Source organism: Nipponia nippon, unplaced genomic scaffold, assembly GCF_047370975.1.
Source record: "Nipponia nippon isolate SJK-2023a ecotype South Korea unplaced genomic scaffold, ASM4737097v1 scaffold_7, whole genome shotgun sequence".
Classification (NCBI taxonomy): domain Eukaryota; kingdom Metazoa; phylum Chordata; class Aves; order Pelecaniformes; family Threskiornithidae; genus Nipponia; species Nipponia nippon.
In genome coordinates this window covers 50,263,159-50,282,201 of record NW_028262391.1, presented here as the reverse complement: position 1 = coordinate 50,282,201, position 19,043 = coordinate 50,263,159, and the positions used below count along the sequence as shown (strand labels likewise).

The window sequence follows — 19,043 nt, the reverse complement described above, 5'->3', positions numbered from 1 at the left end:
CTAGCCATTTTTCATGTTCAGCCATCACAGACAGAATGGTACTAAAAAGGTTGGTGAGTTTTTAAGCCAGAGTACAATATCAGCCAAAACGAGCTCCTTAACCCAGTAAGGGAAAAAAAGCCAACATTTTCTTGCAAACATCATACCTTTCTTCCCCTGTCAGTTACCTGGGGACAGCTTTTGTTTCCCTGCTCAAACCACTATATGAAAAGTATTATCTTCTCCCATTCAAACACAGCTTTACAAGCTAAAATTACGCCCAAGCTGGGAATTTTGAGGTTTGTTCAGTTTTCCTCCTGACACAGTTAACTTCTGAAAACATTATTTGCTAAAGAGATACCATTTCATGCTTATTGTTGAAGTGCACAATTAGAAACGTGAAACCAGCCAACACCACTGTTTGCTTTACCTGATTTTTCAGCGTGCATTTCACAGCCATCCACTTTTGTTCAGAGCTAAACGGGATTTCCTTCTTTCTTACATAAATATCTTTTATGTCAGCCAATTCCATCTAAAGTAAGGTAAAACAAAAAGAGCACTGTAATGCTGAACAATGCCAAAGCTTGCGTGTATTTTCCATATGACAAGCACTGACTGTTGACTATGTGCTTCCAGGCAGTCATATACCACAGAGCTCAAGAGAAAGCATGGGGAGAGTAAAACTCATTTTTCAAACCCATCTTTTCCTTCTGGTGTTTGATGTGGGATAAATTAAACTGGAGTTTGAAGCTTGATCCTTGTTGACTTTTGCAAGAACTAGGGAGCTGCACTGCTGTCTCGGTGGGGCTTCGGGGCAAAGGAGGCTCAAGTCCTTTCCCTAAACCCATGGCTAAGGGATGGGCAGAGCAGCTTTCTTCCAGCCCAAGCTCAGCCTCCCCCACTGCTGTTATTTCCCAGCCACCCCACTTGGAAGAAAGAGAGAAATTGCAAAAAAATGAATGGTCAATCATGGATGTGGCTTCAAATTATTTCCTGATGGGTTAAACTCAAAAAGCGAGTCACCACAAGAAGACCCTTCAGCTATGAAGTACGACAGTGCAAATCAACACACGCCTGCTTTAGCAGCACACGTGGTGCTCTAGGCGCGGTGGGAGCCATCAGAAGTAGCTTCCAGTCTCTCTCACCAAACTAATAAATAAATAAATAAATAAAAAAAATAGAAGAGACAACCCCCCTCGTATTCTGCTATTGCTTGGCTACCGAACGGTGGAGCAGAAGGGAGATTTTAATTTAGCATTTAGGGAAATAAAATGTCATTGTTTTACAAAAAAAAAAAAAAAAAAAAAAAAAAAAATCGTTGTTTCACTGTTAGAGTCACAAGCTTTAAAAACAGGAGGTAAGAATCGGTGTTTGCATGTGCATCATTTCATCAGGCTCCTTCTGTGCTTTACAGCCCACCTGAGGTCCCTGGATCACGGGCTGCGTAATGCTGATTAGATGATACCTTGAGGTGTTTTATGGTCCTCTGCCTATGAGTACGAATGCAATATTCATCAAAAATTCTTGTTTTACATAACTGTGACTAGAAAAAAAGTAAGAAGCTAGCCGATGACCCAAAGTGATGATGACCCTCTGCCATGCTTTCTCATAGGGCCTGTTCTTGCTCATTTTTCGCTCTCTTTTCCTCCAGAACTCTTAATTGGCACATGCAGAAAATATAAAAAAGGCAGTCTGGTCTGAGCCTGAAAGAAATCCATTAAGTAGCGTAATTGCACAGATTAACCAAGGAAAACAATTATTGCTGTTAGCACAGAAGCTCAGGGAAGGTATTTGTCCATGACAAGAGGTCTACATGGGAGAGGTGTACATCTATCACCTCGGGGAGAAGAGACAAGGAAAGACTAAAACCAGTCTGGGGACTTTAAAGAACTCCGATCACTGTTCTCAGACCTAACAATTCCATTTTTTTTTTCTTTTTTTTTTTTTAAAATTTCTGGAAAATTTTAAATCTTAACAGTCTTACCTTCATTGCAAGGGCAATGAGAGCTCCTTCTGTGGGCTGTCCTATCATGGTATTTTTCCTAATAATGGCATTATTGACTACACAGCCAGCCTAGAGGAAGGGACATATTTACGTGGTTTATTTTTTCATAACTAAATTCATAGCTTTTTCATCTCTTCAAGTGAAATAACGAGAGACTGGAGAATGAAAGCAGCCACATCCCAAAGGATGTGCTATTCCCCATAGCAGCATCTCTTGAAATCAGTTCTTCTGCTTTCTAAACCCGCTTAATCCATAGATACACCAATATTTTGGTAAAATGTTACATTTTGGATAAATTAAGATCAAGCAAAACATAATATATATCTAACCAGCCTGATAAATCATGAAAATGAAAACTTGGTCTCTCCTACTAGTGCTTCTAACATGCGGTATAGGTAGAATAAGACCTAACCTCCATTTGAGATTCCAGCTCAGCTCTTTTCGCTACCCAAACACTCCGCTTTAGCCTATAGTTGAACAGGCAAGAGTTTATTTAATGCTAATACAAAACCCAGAGACTATCACAGTACATTTATATATTGACTATGAAGCTAGCTAAAGTCTAGAATCTGTCCACATTAAAAATCCGAACATGATAAAATTGAGCAGTCTCTCCTCTGCCAGAACTGTATTTTTATCCAAAATGTCATTGACCATTTAAGCTGATGACTCTGGTCTCTCTTTACATGTCTTATGATTGCTAACTTTCACCCATAAGCTTCAGGTATTATGTTACAATTACTCAGAGCCTTTCCACAAGAATGCTCTAGCAGGCCAGTTCATTCTAGAGGTGCAAAAGTGGCTTTTTTCCACGCTCATAACCCAAAGTGATTTGTGCAAATGAAAATTGCCTGTAAATAGGACAAGCTGGTTCATAATTTATACTTACCTCCACTAGTTTCCCAACTGAGACGTTGGAAAATTCTTTAAGAATCTCCTTTGATGGCAGAAGATAAACATTTCCTTCTCCGTTGTAGCCCACCCCACTGACCTGAGGAAGGGAAGGACAGAAGGAGCAAATTTCCCAGTGCCAGGCAGGACTGTACCATGCAAATTTCTGATTTTGAAGGCATGCTGGGATTATTCTGCCTAGCTCAAAGCAATGCTTACAGGAAAGACTGCGGATAATGGAAGTATAATATTACAATAGCCGCATAGGAACAAAAAGAATCAGCTTGTCTTATACAGAACTTGTTCACCATGAGTTCAGAAGTCTCTTGCAGCTCAGTCAAGACATCCAGGCCTTTGGTAGCAGTAGCTTCACTGGTTTTACCCTACTGATGACTGGCCTGTGTCTCCACTGCCTTACATTTTGCATGCCTGCATTTTTCACCCACTTTGCATGCAGGTAAATGAACCAAGTGGAAGGATCAGGTCACTCATATAATAAATATTCCTACAGAAGATGGGCCCACGAGGGTCAGTGGCAGGTTTCAGTATTTACAATAATTGCAGAGAAAAAGGCAGATAATGTCAATGAACATCTTTATGGCATCTGAGCAGCTTTTGTATGCTCAGCCCCACCTCTGCCTGTCTCCAGCACCGCCGAAAGTCCCTTCTCTTAATGGAACCAGTGGTGTGCAAGAAACTGCTCGTTTCAGGACAGACTCAGCATCCCTGATTTGGACCTAATTGAACTAAAAGCAAATTGGCCCTGCTGAGCCTGAACAGGAAAGTCCATATTACCGCCTCGGCCATACCTCTGCCTGGAACCCATCCGAGGTCACGAGCCAAGTCACCGTCATCTCGTTGGCTGTCAGAGTGCCTGTCTTATCTGAGCAGATGACATTGCAGCAACCTGATGCAGGAAAGTTTTTAATCAGAACTAATAAATAATGCAACTGAACAATGAGATTCAGGGCCCCAGAAGAGGGAGAACTTGTTTCCCTAATGTTACTCAGACTGCACCAGTGAGAAAAGGGAGAAAACACCAAGAAATGGATGAGTTCCCTAACGGCGGCTGCAAGGAAAGGATTTGAGTGCATATCAGGGTATTGTGCACATAATTTGGATGCGAGATGTAGTAGGAGACATTGGAAGAGGGACACGTCATCCTGAGCATCATATGGTGGGCAGTCAGAGAAGGCACTGATCTCCAGGGAGTGGATCAATGTTTCTGAGCTGCAATATCCCTCAACAGAACAGCCGTTATAGTCTGAAAAGACCTATCAAATTCCCACGCTGCCACATGCTTCCTCAGACAGGCTTCTCTAAATCAGGAATAACAGCCTTGCCCTGCCTCACCAAGGGATTCTGAGGGCAGGTGTGTTAAAGACTGCTACAAAAAATACTTAAAAATCTACAGCTAAGAGCAGGAGCTGCCCTGCTCCTGCTCTGCTCTGACAATCCTGCTTCAGTAAAGCACATTTCTTCCAGGGCCCATTTACACCACAATACAGCAAAGGAGTAAATTAACAGAATCATCACATTCAGGCTAGTTTCCGCTCCCAAGAAGGGGAAAAATTACTTTAATGCAAAAAAGAATCAGACTTCAGCTCCCTTCTAAGTCTGAATCTCTTCCCTGGCTCTGGAGATGACCACACTGCTTAGGCATAGACCCCATGAGCATGATGATCACCAGGGAAAAGCCTGGAGAGAATAAAGCAGATCGGGCTGCAATTAAATTAATTGCAGTTTTAAAGGATTAGCACAGAGCAAAGCTGTTGCCTCCGATAGTTTTAGTTATTTACAATTAAAGAATCAGATAAAGAAGGATTATTTTTCTCCTTTTCAGAAGTTTAACAAACACGGCACAATTAATGTGTGGGAGAGTACAGTTTTTGCCGTGCTTAGACTGTATTGCAGAGTAGCCGGGCATCTGGCAGCTACACCTACTTGGGTGCAGCCCTACCAGAACGAAATTCTTCATGAGATAAGGCCGTTTCAGATGTCCTGGGTCAGGGCAAATACAATAAAATAAGGGTGATAAGATTCCTTAACTGCAGAACAAACAAGGGCAGTTCAAACAATAGTAACATTTCCAAGGAAGACAGATTTTAGCTGAAGGATCCGGCTGTGCAGCAGATATTTGTGACTGCACGGGCCAGGCTTGGCGTTTAGTGTACTGTTTAATGAATGGTACTAAACACACAAGTCTTCTCCTTCATATAATTGCCATACTGACCAAGGTCAGAGCAGCAAAGCCTGGAACACAGTGACCTGGGAATAAGGGCCAATTTGAAGATAAGGGGAGGTGGAAGAATAATTTCATTACAGTTCATTCTGCCCTACGGTTGTGAGGATGGGCTGGACACCTTCTCAAGATCCTCTCTGTCCCTCTTTTCCATGACTCTTTGGGTAGCAGGGAGATGGCCACACAGGCTGCAGAAGGACAAATGGGTTTCTTCATGCCACCAGGCTCAACTTGAGGGGCTGCAAGATTTTTTAGCCAGATACTGAAGAAGCGGACAGGATGGACCTGCAGGATGATCCCACAGAATGGGGAGGAAGGAGAAACCAAGCCTTTCAACCCAAGCAGGGCACGCATGTCTGCAGAGAGGCTCTGCTCCCCATGGGCCAATGCCATGGGTTGAGTTGCACCATTCCTAGCACCTGCCTGTGTTAATATCACTAAAATAAGGGAAAAGGGTGAGAAACATGGGGTAGAAAGTATATTTAAGTCTGAGTGGGTTGCTTTGGCCCAGTAAGCATATTACAAATTTAATTTTTTTAATCAGACCAAGGCTCACTTGGCCAGCCCGTTGCTATCCAGTTCAGATTTCAAAGCCTGGCAGATGACCAAGCTGTGTGGCCCCTTTGCAGCCTTACCTAAGGTTTCTACTATAGGAAGCTTCTTCACAATCACCCTTTTCTTGGCCATCCGGAGAATGCCCAGCACCAGCGTTACAGTGACCACGATAGGAAGGCCCTCTGGGATGGCAGCCACTGCCAGGCTGGGGACAGCAGAGAGAAAACAGCTTCAACACAGGGATCAAACTACAAGTACGGATGAAAACGTGTCAGAGGGACATTTCCATGGGGGGAGTTTTCCTGCTTATATGTGCGTATCTGAACGGGAGCGTGCAGTGCTAACCACTGGGACTCCTGGCACACTGTAAATACAAAAGCAGGATATTTATCCAACCCTCCAACCTTTTTCTGGATGATTTTGACAGAGCAATTACTTTTCTTCTTTACATTGCCAAAGAGCATTAATCTCTGGCTAATAAGGATTTAGGGGTTGGATTTCATTTCATTTATTTAACTTTCTGAGGATAGAAGTTGAATATCCCTTGGCATCGTGGCTCACAGGTTAGCTACTGGCTCCTGGCCACATGCAGCCCCTCCTCTCCTCTCTTACGTGCAGGTACAAGCTATGCCGGGACAGAATCAGCTCCCCAGATGTCCCCATGCTGCACATGCTGCATTGGAGCAATATCAAAACCTGCAACACCTGACATGCTAGAAAAATCCAGACACAGTCTGTATCTGTCCCTTAGTTGTTATTCCTTGGGTAACTCTCAACACTTCTAGGTATGTGCAAAAAGTAATCAAGGAGGACTTTCAAAACCATAGGCTGTTCTCCAAAACTCAGGCTTAACCACTTTTCTTTGCCACCACATCCCCCCAGGAGACAGGAAGGTGGGCACCGAGACAGTTTGGCTTCTCTCTTGTCTCCTCATCCATGGTTTTGTTTCTATTTCCATAGAAAACTTTTTTAAAGGTTTGATTTTAGAGCCATGACAACACCAAACAACAGGTTTTATGGGTACTACTAAAACCAGATGGTTTATTATGCTTGATTAAGAGGTTGTGCATGCTTTTTATGCCGCATAAAATGCGCATTCCTATCTTTAGACGTAAATCCAGTAAGAACAGCAAAGACTAATATTTGCTGTTGCTACACTCCCACTAAATTCATACTACAGATAGGAAAGGACATTCGCAGCAGGTTGAGGTGGAAAAGCCAGCGAAGACTTTCAAAATACTGATTTGCAGAATTAAATAAACCCTCAAACTTGTGGTGTTTTTTTTTTTTTTCTACTAAACTCTGTTGTAAAGCTCGCATTAATTTCACCAGTGCAAGATCACTACATATTGATGAAGTTCCCTTTTGTAAAGTGTCCATTGTTTTGAACAGGGGATTCCCTGGAGCATGTTTCATTAGCAATCAAAGGGGAAGGTGCTCTCCAGTCCTCACCTAACTCCAATCGTGAACATGCTGAGGAGGTGCTTCCCTTGTAACCAGCCAATAAGCATTATTAAACCTGGTGGGGGAAAACCATCTGATTAAAAAACTTCAAGAAATTTATAAATATCTAACCCGCTTTAACTGTTGTTGGAAAACTGAGTATGCAATGAGGTGTCTCTTCTTGAACCCCCAAAGTCCAGGTAACCTACATCAACAAGTGCTTTTGAGAAAGAGTGGCCCTGGAGCACAGAGGCTTTCACAGCTGACCGTGCAAGCGTGAATATTGCGTCCGACTCACCGATGATGGCGAAGGAGAAAAGAGTGAGTTGCTTCCCCAGTCTGTCCATGCTTTTCTGAAGAGGTGTTTTAGGGGTCTGGAAACATCAAAGCATAGCTGATTTTCTTTGCTTGTTTCATAAGATAAGATGACACTCAGCCCAGAACAAGCAACCCACACAGTCCTGGTTCTCATGACGGCGGTCCCTACAGCTGCCCAGTACCCTAGCGCTTACCCATCCCAAACCCCCACCAGGGTCTGCTGGGCACAGACCATCCCACAGGGAGAGAGTCTCTCCCTCAGTGCACTCAAGACAAGCAAAAAGTGGGAGAAAAAGAAGAATTATATTCAATTATAGCTGGGGAGCCACAGTAGAGACAGACTAAGGGCTAAATCAGAAAGGGGCCTTAGCAATTGAGTCCAGGACTGGATAATGTGTGTGCAAAGCCTCTGGGACAGGGATAAAGAGTCCAGACCCCCATCCCTGTCCCAGAGCCTTTGCACACATTACCCAGAAGCGTCTACTTCTGCTTTGCTGTGATTTCTTGCATTAGTGGATTGAGAGTTAACTAGTTTCTAGACCCTCATCTGTGTTAGCTCAGAGCTCTGGCCCATGAAACTTTGGCATGTGCAGAAGTAAAATTTTATATATGTAGTGGAAAGCGGGGTGAGAGTGGGAGAAGAAACCATGATGTTTGGGTGACTACCAGGTTAGGCACAAGCTGAGCATCGCAAGTCTGGATTTGGAAACCTAAATCCTGCTTATAACCTCCTTTTTTGGCTACAGCACTTTGGCATCCCTCAGTCACACAGGCGTTTTGTAGCAGAAACAGAAACGGACCCAGCGCGATAACTCTTGGAACTGCTCCTCCTCACAAACTTTCATCCAGAACACCCACCACTTCCAAGAAGACACAGAGATGACTTTACCTCTTCAGCTTGCATCATTTTGAACACCTCTCCAAACTGTGAATTTTCACCCGTCCCAATAACTACGCCCTGAAAAGAAGGAAAAAAGAGAGGGGGAGATGAAAAAAAAAATCTAGAGATTCTGTAAGTAATGTCGAGGAGAAGATCGAGGCTGACAGGACTCACTTTTCCCTTCCCGTATCGCACCAGAGTCCCCATGAAAACAATGTTGCTCAGCGTGGTTATGTCTCCAGCTTCCAGTAAGACGCTGTCAGTCTTGTTGCAAGGCTCAGCTTCTCCGGTAAAACTGGATTCATCCACCAGCAGATCTGTAACCTAATTAAAAAGGCACATTTCTGGCACTGTTAAGACAAGAACTTTCCAAAACAGGCTCTTGTACGTGTAGCTGTACTTACCTCTATCAGCCTGAGGTCTGCAGGAACCCTGTCGCCAACAGACAGATATACGATATCTCCAGGCACAAGCTCTCGTGCTAGAAGATGCTGCAGTTTTCCTTCCCTTAGGCTACGTTAGGCAAATGGAAAAAGAAGAAAGGAAACCAGGCTGTGAGGTTTTTATTCCCGCTACAGGCTTGGGAATGTGACTGGCAAGAAAGCAAGAGCCCTGCCCCAAAGAGCTTCCACAGTAAATAAGAACGTAAAATCTTCATAGCAACGAGGAGAGATGATTATGCTCAGTTTGGGCTCAGTTTTAATTCATAATCAGATGGGCAGGTTATGGAAGACTTGCATTTCAGCACTAAGTGACTTAAGCAGTACTTATACAGCAGATAGGAGTGACAAGATGATGTGCTTTCCTGTGGCTCATGCTTTAAATAATGAAATGCAGATTCTTTAACCTAAAAAGAAGCTTTTTTCAAGCTAGAATTACCACTGGCATTTCACTATTGTATTAAACGTACAGCCTTTCAAGCGCTTAGATGCTTATGGTGTCATGTCATAAATAAGTAAATAAAGAAAGAACAAACAGTGGTGTTTGTAAGATCCAAACCTGGGTGAACTTTGGGCCAGCAGAAAACCCTACGCTGCTTTTGCAGTGCAAGGTTTCTCTGAGCCTCACAGCTTATTTATGTTGGCTGTGACAAAACTGATTTGCAAAGACATAAATAGGAAACGTGTTTCCCGTAATCTAAAGCACTGATACTGAACATCAAAGCAGTCAGGGAAGCAGTTTCTGATACGCCCTACCACTGCTCCACAGGCAACGCCGTGACTGCGCTCGCGTGTGGCTGATGGGCACCGAAACGCCTGGCGTGCCCGTGCCTGGCACGCACGTACAGCGACGGGCAGGTGTGGGCGAGGAAAGCCAGCCCACGCGCGCCTCCGATCATAAGCTGTTTCGTGCCAATCTCCCAAGGGCAAAACTACCCTAAAGCCAAAAAAAATATGCAGGTGAGGTTTTTCCTGCACAGGGAGTCAGCGACACGCAAGAGGCTGCAGGGACACTTATGCAGGTGTGGAGGGGACATTTCTGGGACCCTGCTGTCTCTCAGCATTTATTCAGTTCCATTGGGTGCCTACTTTAAATATCAGAGTTATTCCACCCCCTTTCACCATGCCTTACAGCTGCACCCATACACGGTGCCGCCCCTCCAGGCACCGGGGTCTCATTACGTGCATGACAACCTGAAGTCATTTTCTTCACCAGTCGGTTCTGCCCTCGTAACCCAAACCCTGCTAAAACCCACCGAACCAGGCGTGCCTCACCAGTTGCACTCGGGGGGCACCAGCTTGTTAAGTTCTTCCAGAGATTTTTCCGAGCGATATTCCTTTTAAACAAGAAAGAAGAAAGCCAAGTTACACGAGCAGGCTCGCTCATGACAGCCCCGGCAGCGGAGCCGAGCTCCAGCTGACGTACCTGGATGAAGGCCACGGTGACCACGATGAGCACCGCCTGTGAACAAAGAGGCGTTACAGGCGTGGGCACACCAGCTTCAGAGCGTGAAAGGTTGGGTTGCAGGAGAGGTACCACCTACCATGGCGATGCTCGCGGCGTCCTCGTATTCTTTCGTGATGACGCTTACTAAAGCGGAAGCCAGCAACAAGAGAATGAGGGGATTTTTGAACTGAAAAAAATAAACGAATTGCAATATAAAGTTAAACATGGCACTGCTGCAGCTGAGCAGGCCTCGGATCTCTTCAGAAAGGATTAGACAGGTGGTTTTGCTGCAGAGACCCTCCTTGCTCATGACAGCAGCATCGCTCTGCCCAGACAAAGAGGGTGCAGCCCCTGCGGCTGGGCTGAAGCTGGCTCCTGCGCCCGTGCTGGGGGCAGGCGGCGTCGGGGACCAGCAGGACAAGGCAGAGGCTCACACCGCAAGACACGAGTTTCCTCTTTTCCCCTGCTTGCACAGGGGAGGCTCGCCTTTGCAGACATACAGCGCAGGACTGACTCTAAAAGCTCCTTGGAGGCACGATAGATACAAACAAAAACTTTATTGTCTTTTTAGAATTTGAAACCAGAAATCCTCTTTCTTTTTCTCCTCCTCTTTAATTCATCTGCTAAACTCTGTGCTGGGCCCAGGGCTGCAGAAGTCAGGTCCTCCCTTTTTTCACTTTTAAACACAGATTTTAAGGACCTTTCTCCTACCTGAGAAAGTTACAGCTCCATTTAGCTAATGTGGGAATTGATGTAAGGGAATTAAGTCAGGTAAAGACAAGGCTGCCTGTTTTGGGTAACAGATATGTGGTGATGCACAGCAGGAAAGCCAAGGTGTAAATTTATTCCTTGCTGAAGCCAAAGCTGGAAGTCCCTTCATTTCTCTTTAGAAACACTGGGCTGAAGGGGATGCTTTACAAAAACAGCAGCTGGAAGAAGCCACGCCAAATGTCTGCTGAGGGACGAGGCTCAAGGGCAGAGGTGTGAATGGCATGGGACTGCCAGCAGCTCTTCCAGAGACCAACAGGTTGTGGAAGGATCAGAGATGCACTAAGGAGTTTGTTTGGTGTCCCCATAGGGGAAACAGCTTGTGAAGGACAAGCAAGAAAAAAACCCCACCATCTCACTTTTTACTAAGAATAAAACAATCCTTGAAGAGACTTAGTGATGATTACAAAGTGCTTAAAGAATATTGATCACATAGGAAAAAAGGGATAATCCATGAAATAAAAATAACATCTTTCAAAGCAACTAAAATCTTCATGATCCAGCTAAGCAAGAAGAAAAATCAGTCAAATTGCTGGTTGAAAATAAACAACACCACCAAGACCATTCTTGTTTGGTTAAAAATGCTAAAAAGAGAGGTGACAGATGCATTAAATACTGAGAACGAGTTAATAAAAGCAAAACTCAGGGATAACTCAGCTGGTGAAAAACAAGACAGCAAATACCACCTTCTGCCTGGCTTTTTGGGGGCCGCTGGTTTGAAATCGTGGCTCTTCACCACTCGTGGCACCGTGTATGAGTGTACCCGTTACGGATGTATCGCTAATAGAGACACTAACACCCACCCGAGCTCTACAACTGCCTCTGCTTTTGCTGGAGGTTTAGGGCTTTCCTTCACTGAGGTAACCAAAACCAGAGCGGCTTCCAGCTACTACTGGTTTTCCTCAAACCTTTCATGATTTATCACTTGCCTAAAAGGGAATAAGTGTGCTCCAGAAATCAGGTCACTGATCTATGGCTTTTGATTTGTGGGCTGTGTGGAGATAAAAAGGTTTATTTTTATTTTAAGATGTTATCTTCACATTAAATGACGCTGCAGCTGAATCTCAGAATGGCTTTCCCAGGGAACAGACAGTTTCTGTATCCCGGGCACAGCCTGTTCCAAGGCTGAATCCATGGAAGCAGAAATCCTGAATATTTCAATCTAGAGACACACTCAGGCCAACCCAGCCAGGGCTTTTTGCCACGAAATGAGAATCTGTGCAGAAACTCCTTACCTGGTCTAGGTATTTCTTCCATATCGGTTCTGTGTTCTCTACTGAAAATTCATTCCAGCCGTGTTTTAACCTGCGCTGTAGCACAGAAAACTCAGACAGTCCAGTTTGTAAGTCAACCTGGAGGGAAATTTGAAAAGAAAAAAACCCAAACCAAACATTACATATTGTAGAATAGTTATAGAAAACTTCTTAAGGCAAAGTTATGTTAAAAACCTATAAGTAGACTGGGCAAGATGTTCATGGTTCAGTCCCTCACAAAACCATAAATCTATCCACTGTTTTTCTGTTTAGGTATTTGTTTTTGTTCAACTATAAAACTTTACCATCAGCCATCACAGAAACCCATAAATTAAGCACAAGTTAATTAAAAAATATTTCCACTAGTGAGAAACCATATAATAGATGACAAATTAGAAATTTAAAATAGTAAAGGTAAGAACTGATTTCTGGTTTCACTGTACATTTAAAGAAAAAATAAATACACCCTGGCAAAATTCAAAGAGAACAAATGGGGAAGGAATAACATCTATTTTGCCTGGATTTAAAAAAAAATAGCAAGGTCAGACACCAAAATATCATTATATATATATATTTTAAATATAGCAATATAACTTTCCCTGATTGTGGGGACTCAGCCTTTCTAAATTGCCATCTATTTTTCATACATGGGGTTAAGCATGAGTTAGACCATCAGATTGTTTCTTTTCCCAAAGGCAAACTCCAGTGCAGACAGAAAAACCGGAGTTTCCTTCCTGAGCCCCAGTGTCCCTCCGTCCCTCCATCCCTCCAGCTACGTCCCTGCTGCGGCTGCGGGGAAGCTCGAGTGGGGCTGGGGCAGAGTGGCCCCGCCACCGCAGGCACCCCCGCCACCGCTGATCTCCCCGCTCCGCGTGGGCAAATGGGTCTCAGCACGAGCCGAGGCAGGCGATGGCTACGGCTTCGCCGTTTGCTTGGGGCAGGGATGGTGAGGTGAATTTACATCTAACAATTCAAGCTGCAAGCAAGCCTTTGAGAAGTCATCTAGGACAATAAACGTGATGAGTTTTGCCTCTGAAATGAAACCTGCTACGAAAGGCAGGGGGAAAAGTGCTGTGTGCATTTGCACAGCGTTTTCCAAGGAGCTGCTGTAATTTGCGTGGGTAACCTGTGCAGCCTGCACCCGGGGCTCCTCTGCCAGCCTTGGCAGAGACCTGCGAGTGCTTCGTTTTCCAGGCCGGACAATTGAACCCTTTCACCTGCAGCTCACAGAGCCTCTCACATCAGTGAAATCCTTCGCCAGGACAAAGCGAACCACAAATGCCCAATGCTGAGCCTCGAACACGGCCAACACGAGGATTTGTCCCACGTAGAGGCAGAGGCCTTGGGTAGTCCAGAAGTTTGCACATGAAACCAAAGACCAATTTTGCTGCTCCGTCTCTTCCCAGAGTCAGATTACACAGGCTGTGTTGCTGTGTTCACAAACACCTCTACAAACCCTTACATTTAAAGCTTTTGCCAAGTCTTCTTTATGGCATTTACATGCATCTTTTGGGGGCAGAACTGTCACCTCCTTCTCCTTCTCAATTATTTTCAGCTCACACTCCTCATGGGTCTAAATAAATGAAATAAAGGAGTCGTTAGGCAAGAGCACAGTTCACAAAAGCATTTCAGCATCTTTTTGCTTCTTCCCTTAATCCCATTCCCTTCCCTCACCTTGCCAGCCGTGTGACTTCAGTTAGCTAAAACACTTCCTAAATCACAGCACTTTATAATGTTCACAAATTAATCTTTATTACAGCCTCCAAGCCAGGTGCACGTTCTTGTAGTGGAAAGAAAGACTATTAGGAGCTGGATCACCAAAAAGACAAGTGCACACCACCACAGTGCTGAAAAAAGCGTCCCAGGCTCCGCTGTTTGCAGGTATCCTGCCCGAGGTGAACATTTTTCCATGTCTCACAGCCCACTGCACGCTCAATGCTCAGAAGAAAGAAAAAAAACCTTTCCCCTTATTAAAAACGTAATAAATGAACAGAAAATGTGAGCTAGAAAAATCTCTGAGCCAGTGGGAGAAAGCAAAAGTCTCCTCTCGCATCTCCACGGCTGTTTTCCTCCACCGCTGGCTCCGCAAACGCCTCCGAGCAGGACAAACCCCTCCTGCCCCATCCAGGCAGCCTGAGGGCTGTGCCGAGCTCCCAGCACCCAGGGGCTCAGCACCCTGACCTCTTTTCCCTTTTGAGATCCCTTGTCCCCTTTTCCAAAACGCTCTTTCCAAAGCGGCAGCATCCCCTGAAATCTCAGCCAGGCACGCGATGAACACCCAGTGTTTTGCAATCTAAAGCCTGAGATAAATGCAGAAAACCTCTTCGGCTGTTCGCTCATGCCGGTACACAGAATTGGTTTCTGTCCTGTGCCTTCTGGAGAGCTCGTAGCAGATGAGATAGGAGCACCTCTAAGCCCTGCTCCTTAAAAAGGCTTTTGCCTCTCCCATACGTTGCAGCCCCCTTTTTATCGCTGTTTACTGACCCACAGTACAGCTGCTAACACGTGAGATGCTGGCACCGACCTGCTCCCAGCAGAAACGCAGAAGAGTTTGCTGTGATCCCTTGGTCTATGCAGTGCTCATTTAGAAACCATTTTGCCCCAGGACAAGCTGCCTTTCCAAAACCCCAGCAATTCGCCCAAGATTTCCAAGGATTTTCTTTCTTCTACGAGTCCCTCACACTGGTGAACACGTTTTGCCCAAAGAAGCCGCAGTATTTCTCTAGTGTTTTGAGGCGTACTAGCACCGGGCAGCACCCTTATTTCACCATTTCCTTAACAGACATCCCTGGGAGTGACAAAAATGTCCTTCCATGTTTAATACCAACAATTTATTCCCACTTGCATGTCCTACTTGTACAAATTCATCAGGTCCCTGTAACTTTGTTGACTGCCAGACACTTAAAGACCAAAATCCACCCATGCATCTAAGGAGATGGAAGGACTTGCTGGGAAGAAGATAAAGCGCTGTCGCATACAGAAACATACCTTACATTCATTACTGAGCTAGTTTGATTAACACAGTTTCTACAGGCTCCTCTGTGCTGCCGGTGGCACACACAGGTATCAAGGTACTGCCTTGTCTCGAAGGAGTTTAAATTTTAATTAAAGGAGGTGCAGGGTGGGAAGTGACCCAGGGACAAGGGTGACATGCCTCCAGTCCCCTGGGGAAGCCAGAGCCCAGCTCCATCACCAATATTTACCTTTGAAAGGCGTGGAGGAAACAAATGACAGAAGCGTATGGATGTGCCCCAGCCGCACACAGCCAGCGCTGGCTGCAGCTCAACAGAGACCCTGGCAGCTCCCCACTCCTTACAGCTGGGGGCTGTTGTGAAATGAACAGCTTTATGGGGAGGAGTTCATTTGCATTGATTAGCTTACACCTGTAAGTGATTTCCCCTTGACAAACGTGGCACAGTTTTTCCTGCCAGATGAACGGCTCCAGAGATGCACAAGTTGGGAATGTATCAGTAGAGCCCATCTCCCTCCTCCTCTGCAAAGCGCTGCCAGTGCAGGGCCCCTTTGCCCCTAAACACATCCCACCCCGTGTCTGTTAGGCACCAGGCAAGCCTGAGCAAACCTCTCCATAAGCTAACCTCTCGTCGTGCATTACTTTCTTTTCTATTTACATTGTAAAACAGATGTGGGCTTATCAACGTTATCCATTTACATTTTTAACCTTTATCCTTTAGGCATAACTCAAGCACAACAGTGCACGACTCCATACAGAGGGCAGGAAGAAGTAAAAAAAAAAAATTATTAGTTTATCTATTGCTTTGCAAGATCAGGAGATATTGGAGGCTGTAAAGAGCAGCTGGCCGTGGCTGGGAGCCATGCAGCAGCCTGCCCCAGTGCAGCTCGGAGCATGCCCGTCACGGCCGGACCCGCGCCGCTGCTCCGCATCCCTCGCCCCGATACCATCCATCAGTTGTGGGGCCCAGGCGGGAAGGAAGCGAGCGTGGGGCTTTCTGCAGAGCACAGAGCCCTTGCTGTATACTCTGGCAAACAGCCCAAACGATGAGTTCTCAGGATTTCCCACCCGCCTCCGCCTTTACTGAGGTGTTGCATACTTTTCCCCCTGTCTTAGATTACTTTAGACCAGCTAATATATTGTAACCTGGTCAAAAGTGGGCCAGGTTTAGTCTAACAAGAAGCCCTTTAAAACATTAAGCGGAAACCCTTTTCTTGTGTATTCTTCATCCTTACTAAAATAAATAAATCAAACCATTCCCCCAGAAGCCCTTTGCATTGTATTTTTTGGCGCCCATGGCAGGCGGAGGAGCTGCGTGGCAGGGGCGCAGGCAGCACGCAGAACCCAACCAGGAGCAAACCACAGCCCTGCAAGCGAGGGGCTGCCTCGCTGGGCTTCGTTATCCAGGCCCCAGCCGTCTCCCACCCACCGCCCTGGTTTCAGCTCCTCTCGCACAGTTTCTTGCTCCCCCATCGCATGTCGATCTCAGAATTGCAGACTTTCTACGTGAAATAAAGCCTCTCGTCTCCCCGCTTGCAGAAATAAGCCTCAAAATAGACATTTTGATGGTTCAAAAAGCCATGGGTTTTCCAGAAAAGCTGCTTGAAAACTATTCCCTGGATTTTAAGTTGCTCCCAGGGCTATTGGTGGGCTGACTCCAGCCGGGTGGGCAGTGCCCAAACCATGGGCTCATTGCCCCCAGCTGCACGTCCCCCCACCCTGCCCCCCGCACTGCTCTCTTGCTCCTGCTCAAACTTGGCTTTTTTTTTTCCCCCCTTAATTAAAAAAAAAAAGATCTTCCAGCTCCCTTTAATGTAAAGCAAAGCCCCTTGAGCTGAAAGATGGCATTGCCATCCCTGCAGGACAACCCCATCACTGCAGCTCCACAGCGATCCCAGTTGAGGAGCCTCCTCACCCACCCAAACCAGTCCCACCCAGGCCTCAAAAAACCCCCAAACCCAAGAGTTTAAGGCAACTTCGTATACAAGGTCTCCTGGGAGGGAGGTGCTGCAGCCCTCAGCCCAAAAACCTGCAGAAGCTGGAGGGAGGGAGTTAACTTCTTGCCTGCTGGAAGCTTTTTAGAAGCAAAGAATTGGGCTCGACACTTCTAAGGGGCTGAAAACGTGTGTGTGTGTGAGAGGTCTGTGTGGCTGCTGTGCAGAGGCAATCCCACGGTCTTCCTTTTTTCACCTGGCAGGAAAGCTGCACTAGTTAGTTTATTTTGAGGGCATATAAAAAGATAGGCACCTGCATGATAATAAAACTATTCTGATAAGGTTGCTCTGCATATCCAGGAGGATATGGAGCCTCTGAAAGTCTCCAGGAGATAAATGTTCATTGGTGTGAAAACTGAAATGGAAAAAAGCCTTGACCCAAATTGGAATAGTAATTTAGCCCCAAACGTAGGATAGGGCTGGGAAATACCCGGACTCCATCTCATGGCTACTGGATCTTGAATGGATCCATTGTTGTTGGGTTTTAGTGAGGAGAAATGGAACAATTGCAAAGGAAAAGTCCTAGCAGCTCCGAAGAAACTCTGAAGATCTTAATGCACTAAAATCTCCTACCCAGGCATGCCTGGGGTAGGAGCCAGCTCTTTCTAAAGCTAACAAGAGAAAAACCCCCTAAATCACAGCAGGTCCCTGGTGGGTTGGCAGCAGATCTCCACGATGAACTCTTCTCCCATCCTGATGCACTCCAAGACCTTAAATGTTTCCATTTTGCCCTGGGATTCAGTTATTTTGGGATGAAGGAGGCAGAGGGAGGCCTGTGCCTGCACATACGGCTCCCTCCCGCTGGCACCCGCCTGCGGCTCCCGCGGGACGGGGCTGAGCATCGCCAGTCCCAGCAGCACCGGGTGTGGAAATGGAGGCCACGCACAGCATGGAGATGGACACGTTGCCCTGGATGGTGTTACAAAACCAACCCATCTCATCAGGTTAAAAACTATTAGGAGCAGAGGGCTGCAGGCTCCTGGGAAAGCTGCCCATGACCATATCCATTGGGTGCCCTGGGTGCCACGGGGGTGACTCTGGTACATGGTCAAAGGGAAAAGGAGATGTGCCCCGCACAGGGGTTTTTTCACTTTCAAACACACATACGCAGAGAGGTACATGTGCTCGTGCACGTGCGCGCGCACGCACGTGGATGCTCAGAAGAAAAATCTTTGGAAGTTCTTCAGATTTCTGCAGGAAACACATGGTTCTCACAAACCGTAAATTGGCACCACAAAAATTCCCTGTGATTCTGAATGGGCCACTGTAGAAAAAGGGTTGAAACTGCATACGGCAGAGCCTAGATACAGGCTGTGCTGTGCTGTGCTGTGAAAGTTCACCGTTCTGCCCTCGCCAGGTAACACCATCGCCAGAGCCTCTGAGCTGGGCATCGCCTCATGGCTACCAGCGCTGGGGCTCTTCCGTCACAACCCACAATTTGTGTATTTATCCTGGCTTGTGTCCTGTCAGATCACCCGGACTCACATCTTTAAGGCCCAGGACGACCCTTTGACCAAAATACTTAAGATCTATAAGATTGAAAGTGCTCTGTTTTCACATAAAGAAGCCAAATACCATCCTTAGAGGAAATGTGAGTCATTTACCAGCCTAAATCATAACCTGAGAATATGTTCTTCATTTATCAAGTCCCTGTTGTCATTTCGCATTGCTGCCTACTTCCTACGCCTGCAGCCAAAACGCTGGTCATTTCCCTGACCGGTTATAGAGGTATCACACTGCATGGACCAGAGCTGAAATTCAAAAAGGGTTTATATTTGGAAGTAAATATGTATCATTATTTATTTTGGCACAACAGAAATGGTACTGCCAAAGAACAAGCCAGACTAATTGCTGGTG

At 45.8% G+C, this 19,043-nt stretch overlaps 1 protein-coding gene across 2 annotated transcripts in view; it reads right to left on the bottom strand.

The window, feature by feature from the left end:
• The window catches only part of ATP2C2 (ATPase secretory pathway Ca2+ transporting 2), a 28,321-nt gene that overhangs the window by 7,500 nt on the left and 1,778 nt on the right, over nt 1-19,043 (bottom strand). For both annotated transcript variants that reach the window (XM_087739897.1, XM_009477439.2), the window contains exons 2-16: nt 13,684-13,794; nt 12,204-12,320; nt 10,298-10,387; nt 10,180-10,215; nt 10,029-10,090; nt 8,718-8,826; nt 8,488-8,637; nt 8,323-8,391; nt 7,414-7,489; nt 7,125-7,191; nt 5,753-5,877; nt 3,685-3,782; nt 2,874-2,975; nt 1,964-2,053; nt 410-511 (exon numbers count right to left, since the gene is read on the bottom strand). In XM_087739897.1, the coding sequence (XP_087596023.1) occupies nt 410-511; nt 1,964-2,053; nt 2,874-2,975; nt 3,685-3,782; nt 5,753-5,877; nt 7,125-7,191; nt 7,414-7,489; nt 8,323-8,391; nt 8,488-8,637; nt 8,718-8,826; nt 10,029-10,090; nt 10,180-10,215; nt 10,298-10,387; nt 12,204-12,320; nt 13,684-13,794 (1,404 nt within the window). The remainder of the gene's footprint in view (nt 1-409; nt 512-1,963; nt 2,054-2,873; nt 2,976-3,684; nt 3,783-5,752; nt 5,878-7,124; nt 7,192-7,413; nt 7,490-8,322; nt 8,392-8,487; nt 8,638-8,717; nt 8,827-10,028; nt 10,091-10,179; nt 10,216-10,297; nt 10,388-12,203; nt 12,321-13,683; nt 13,795-19,043) is intronic.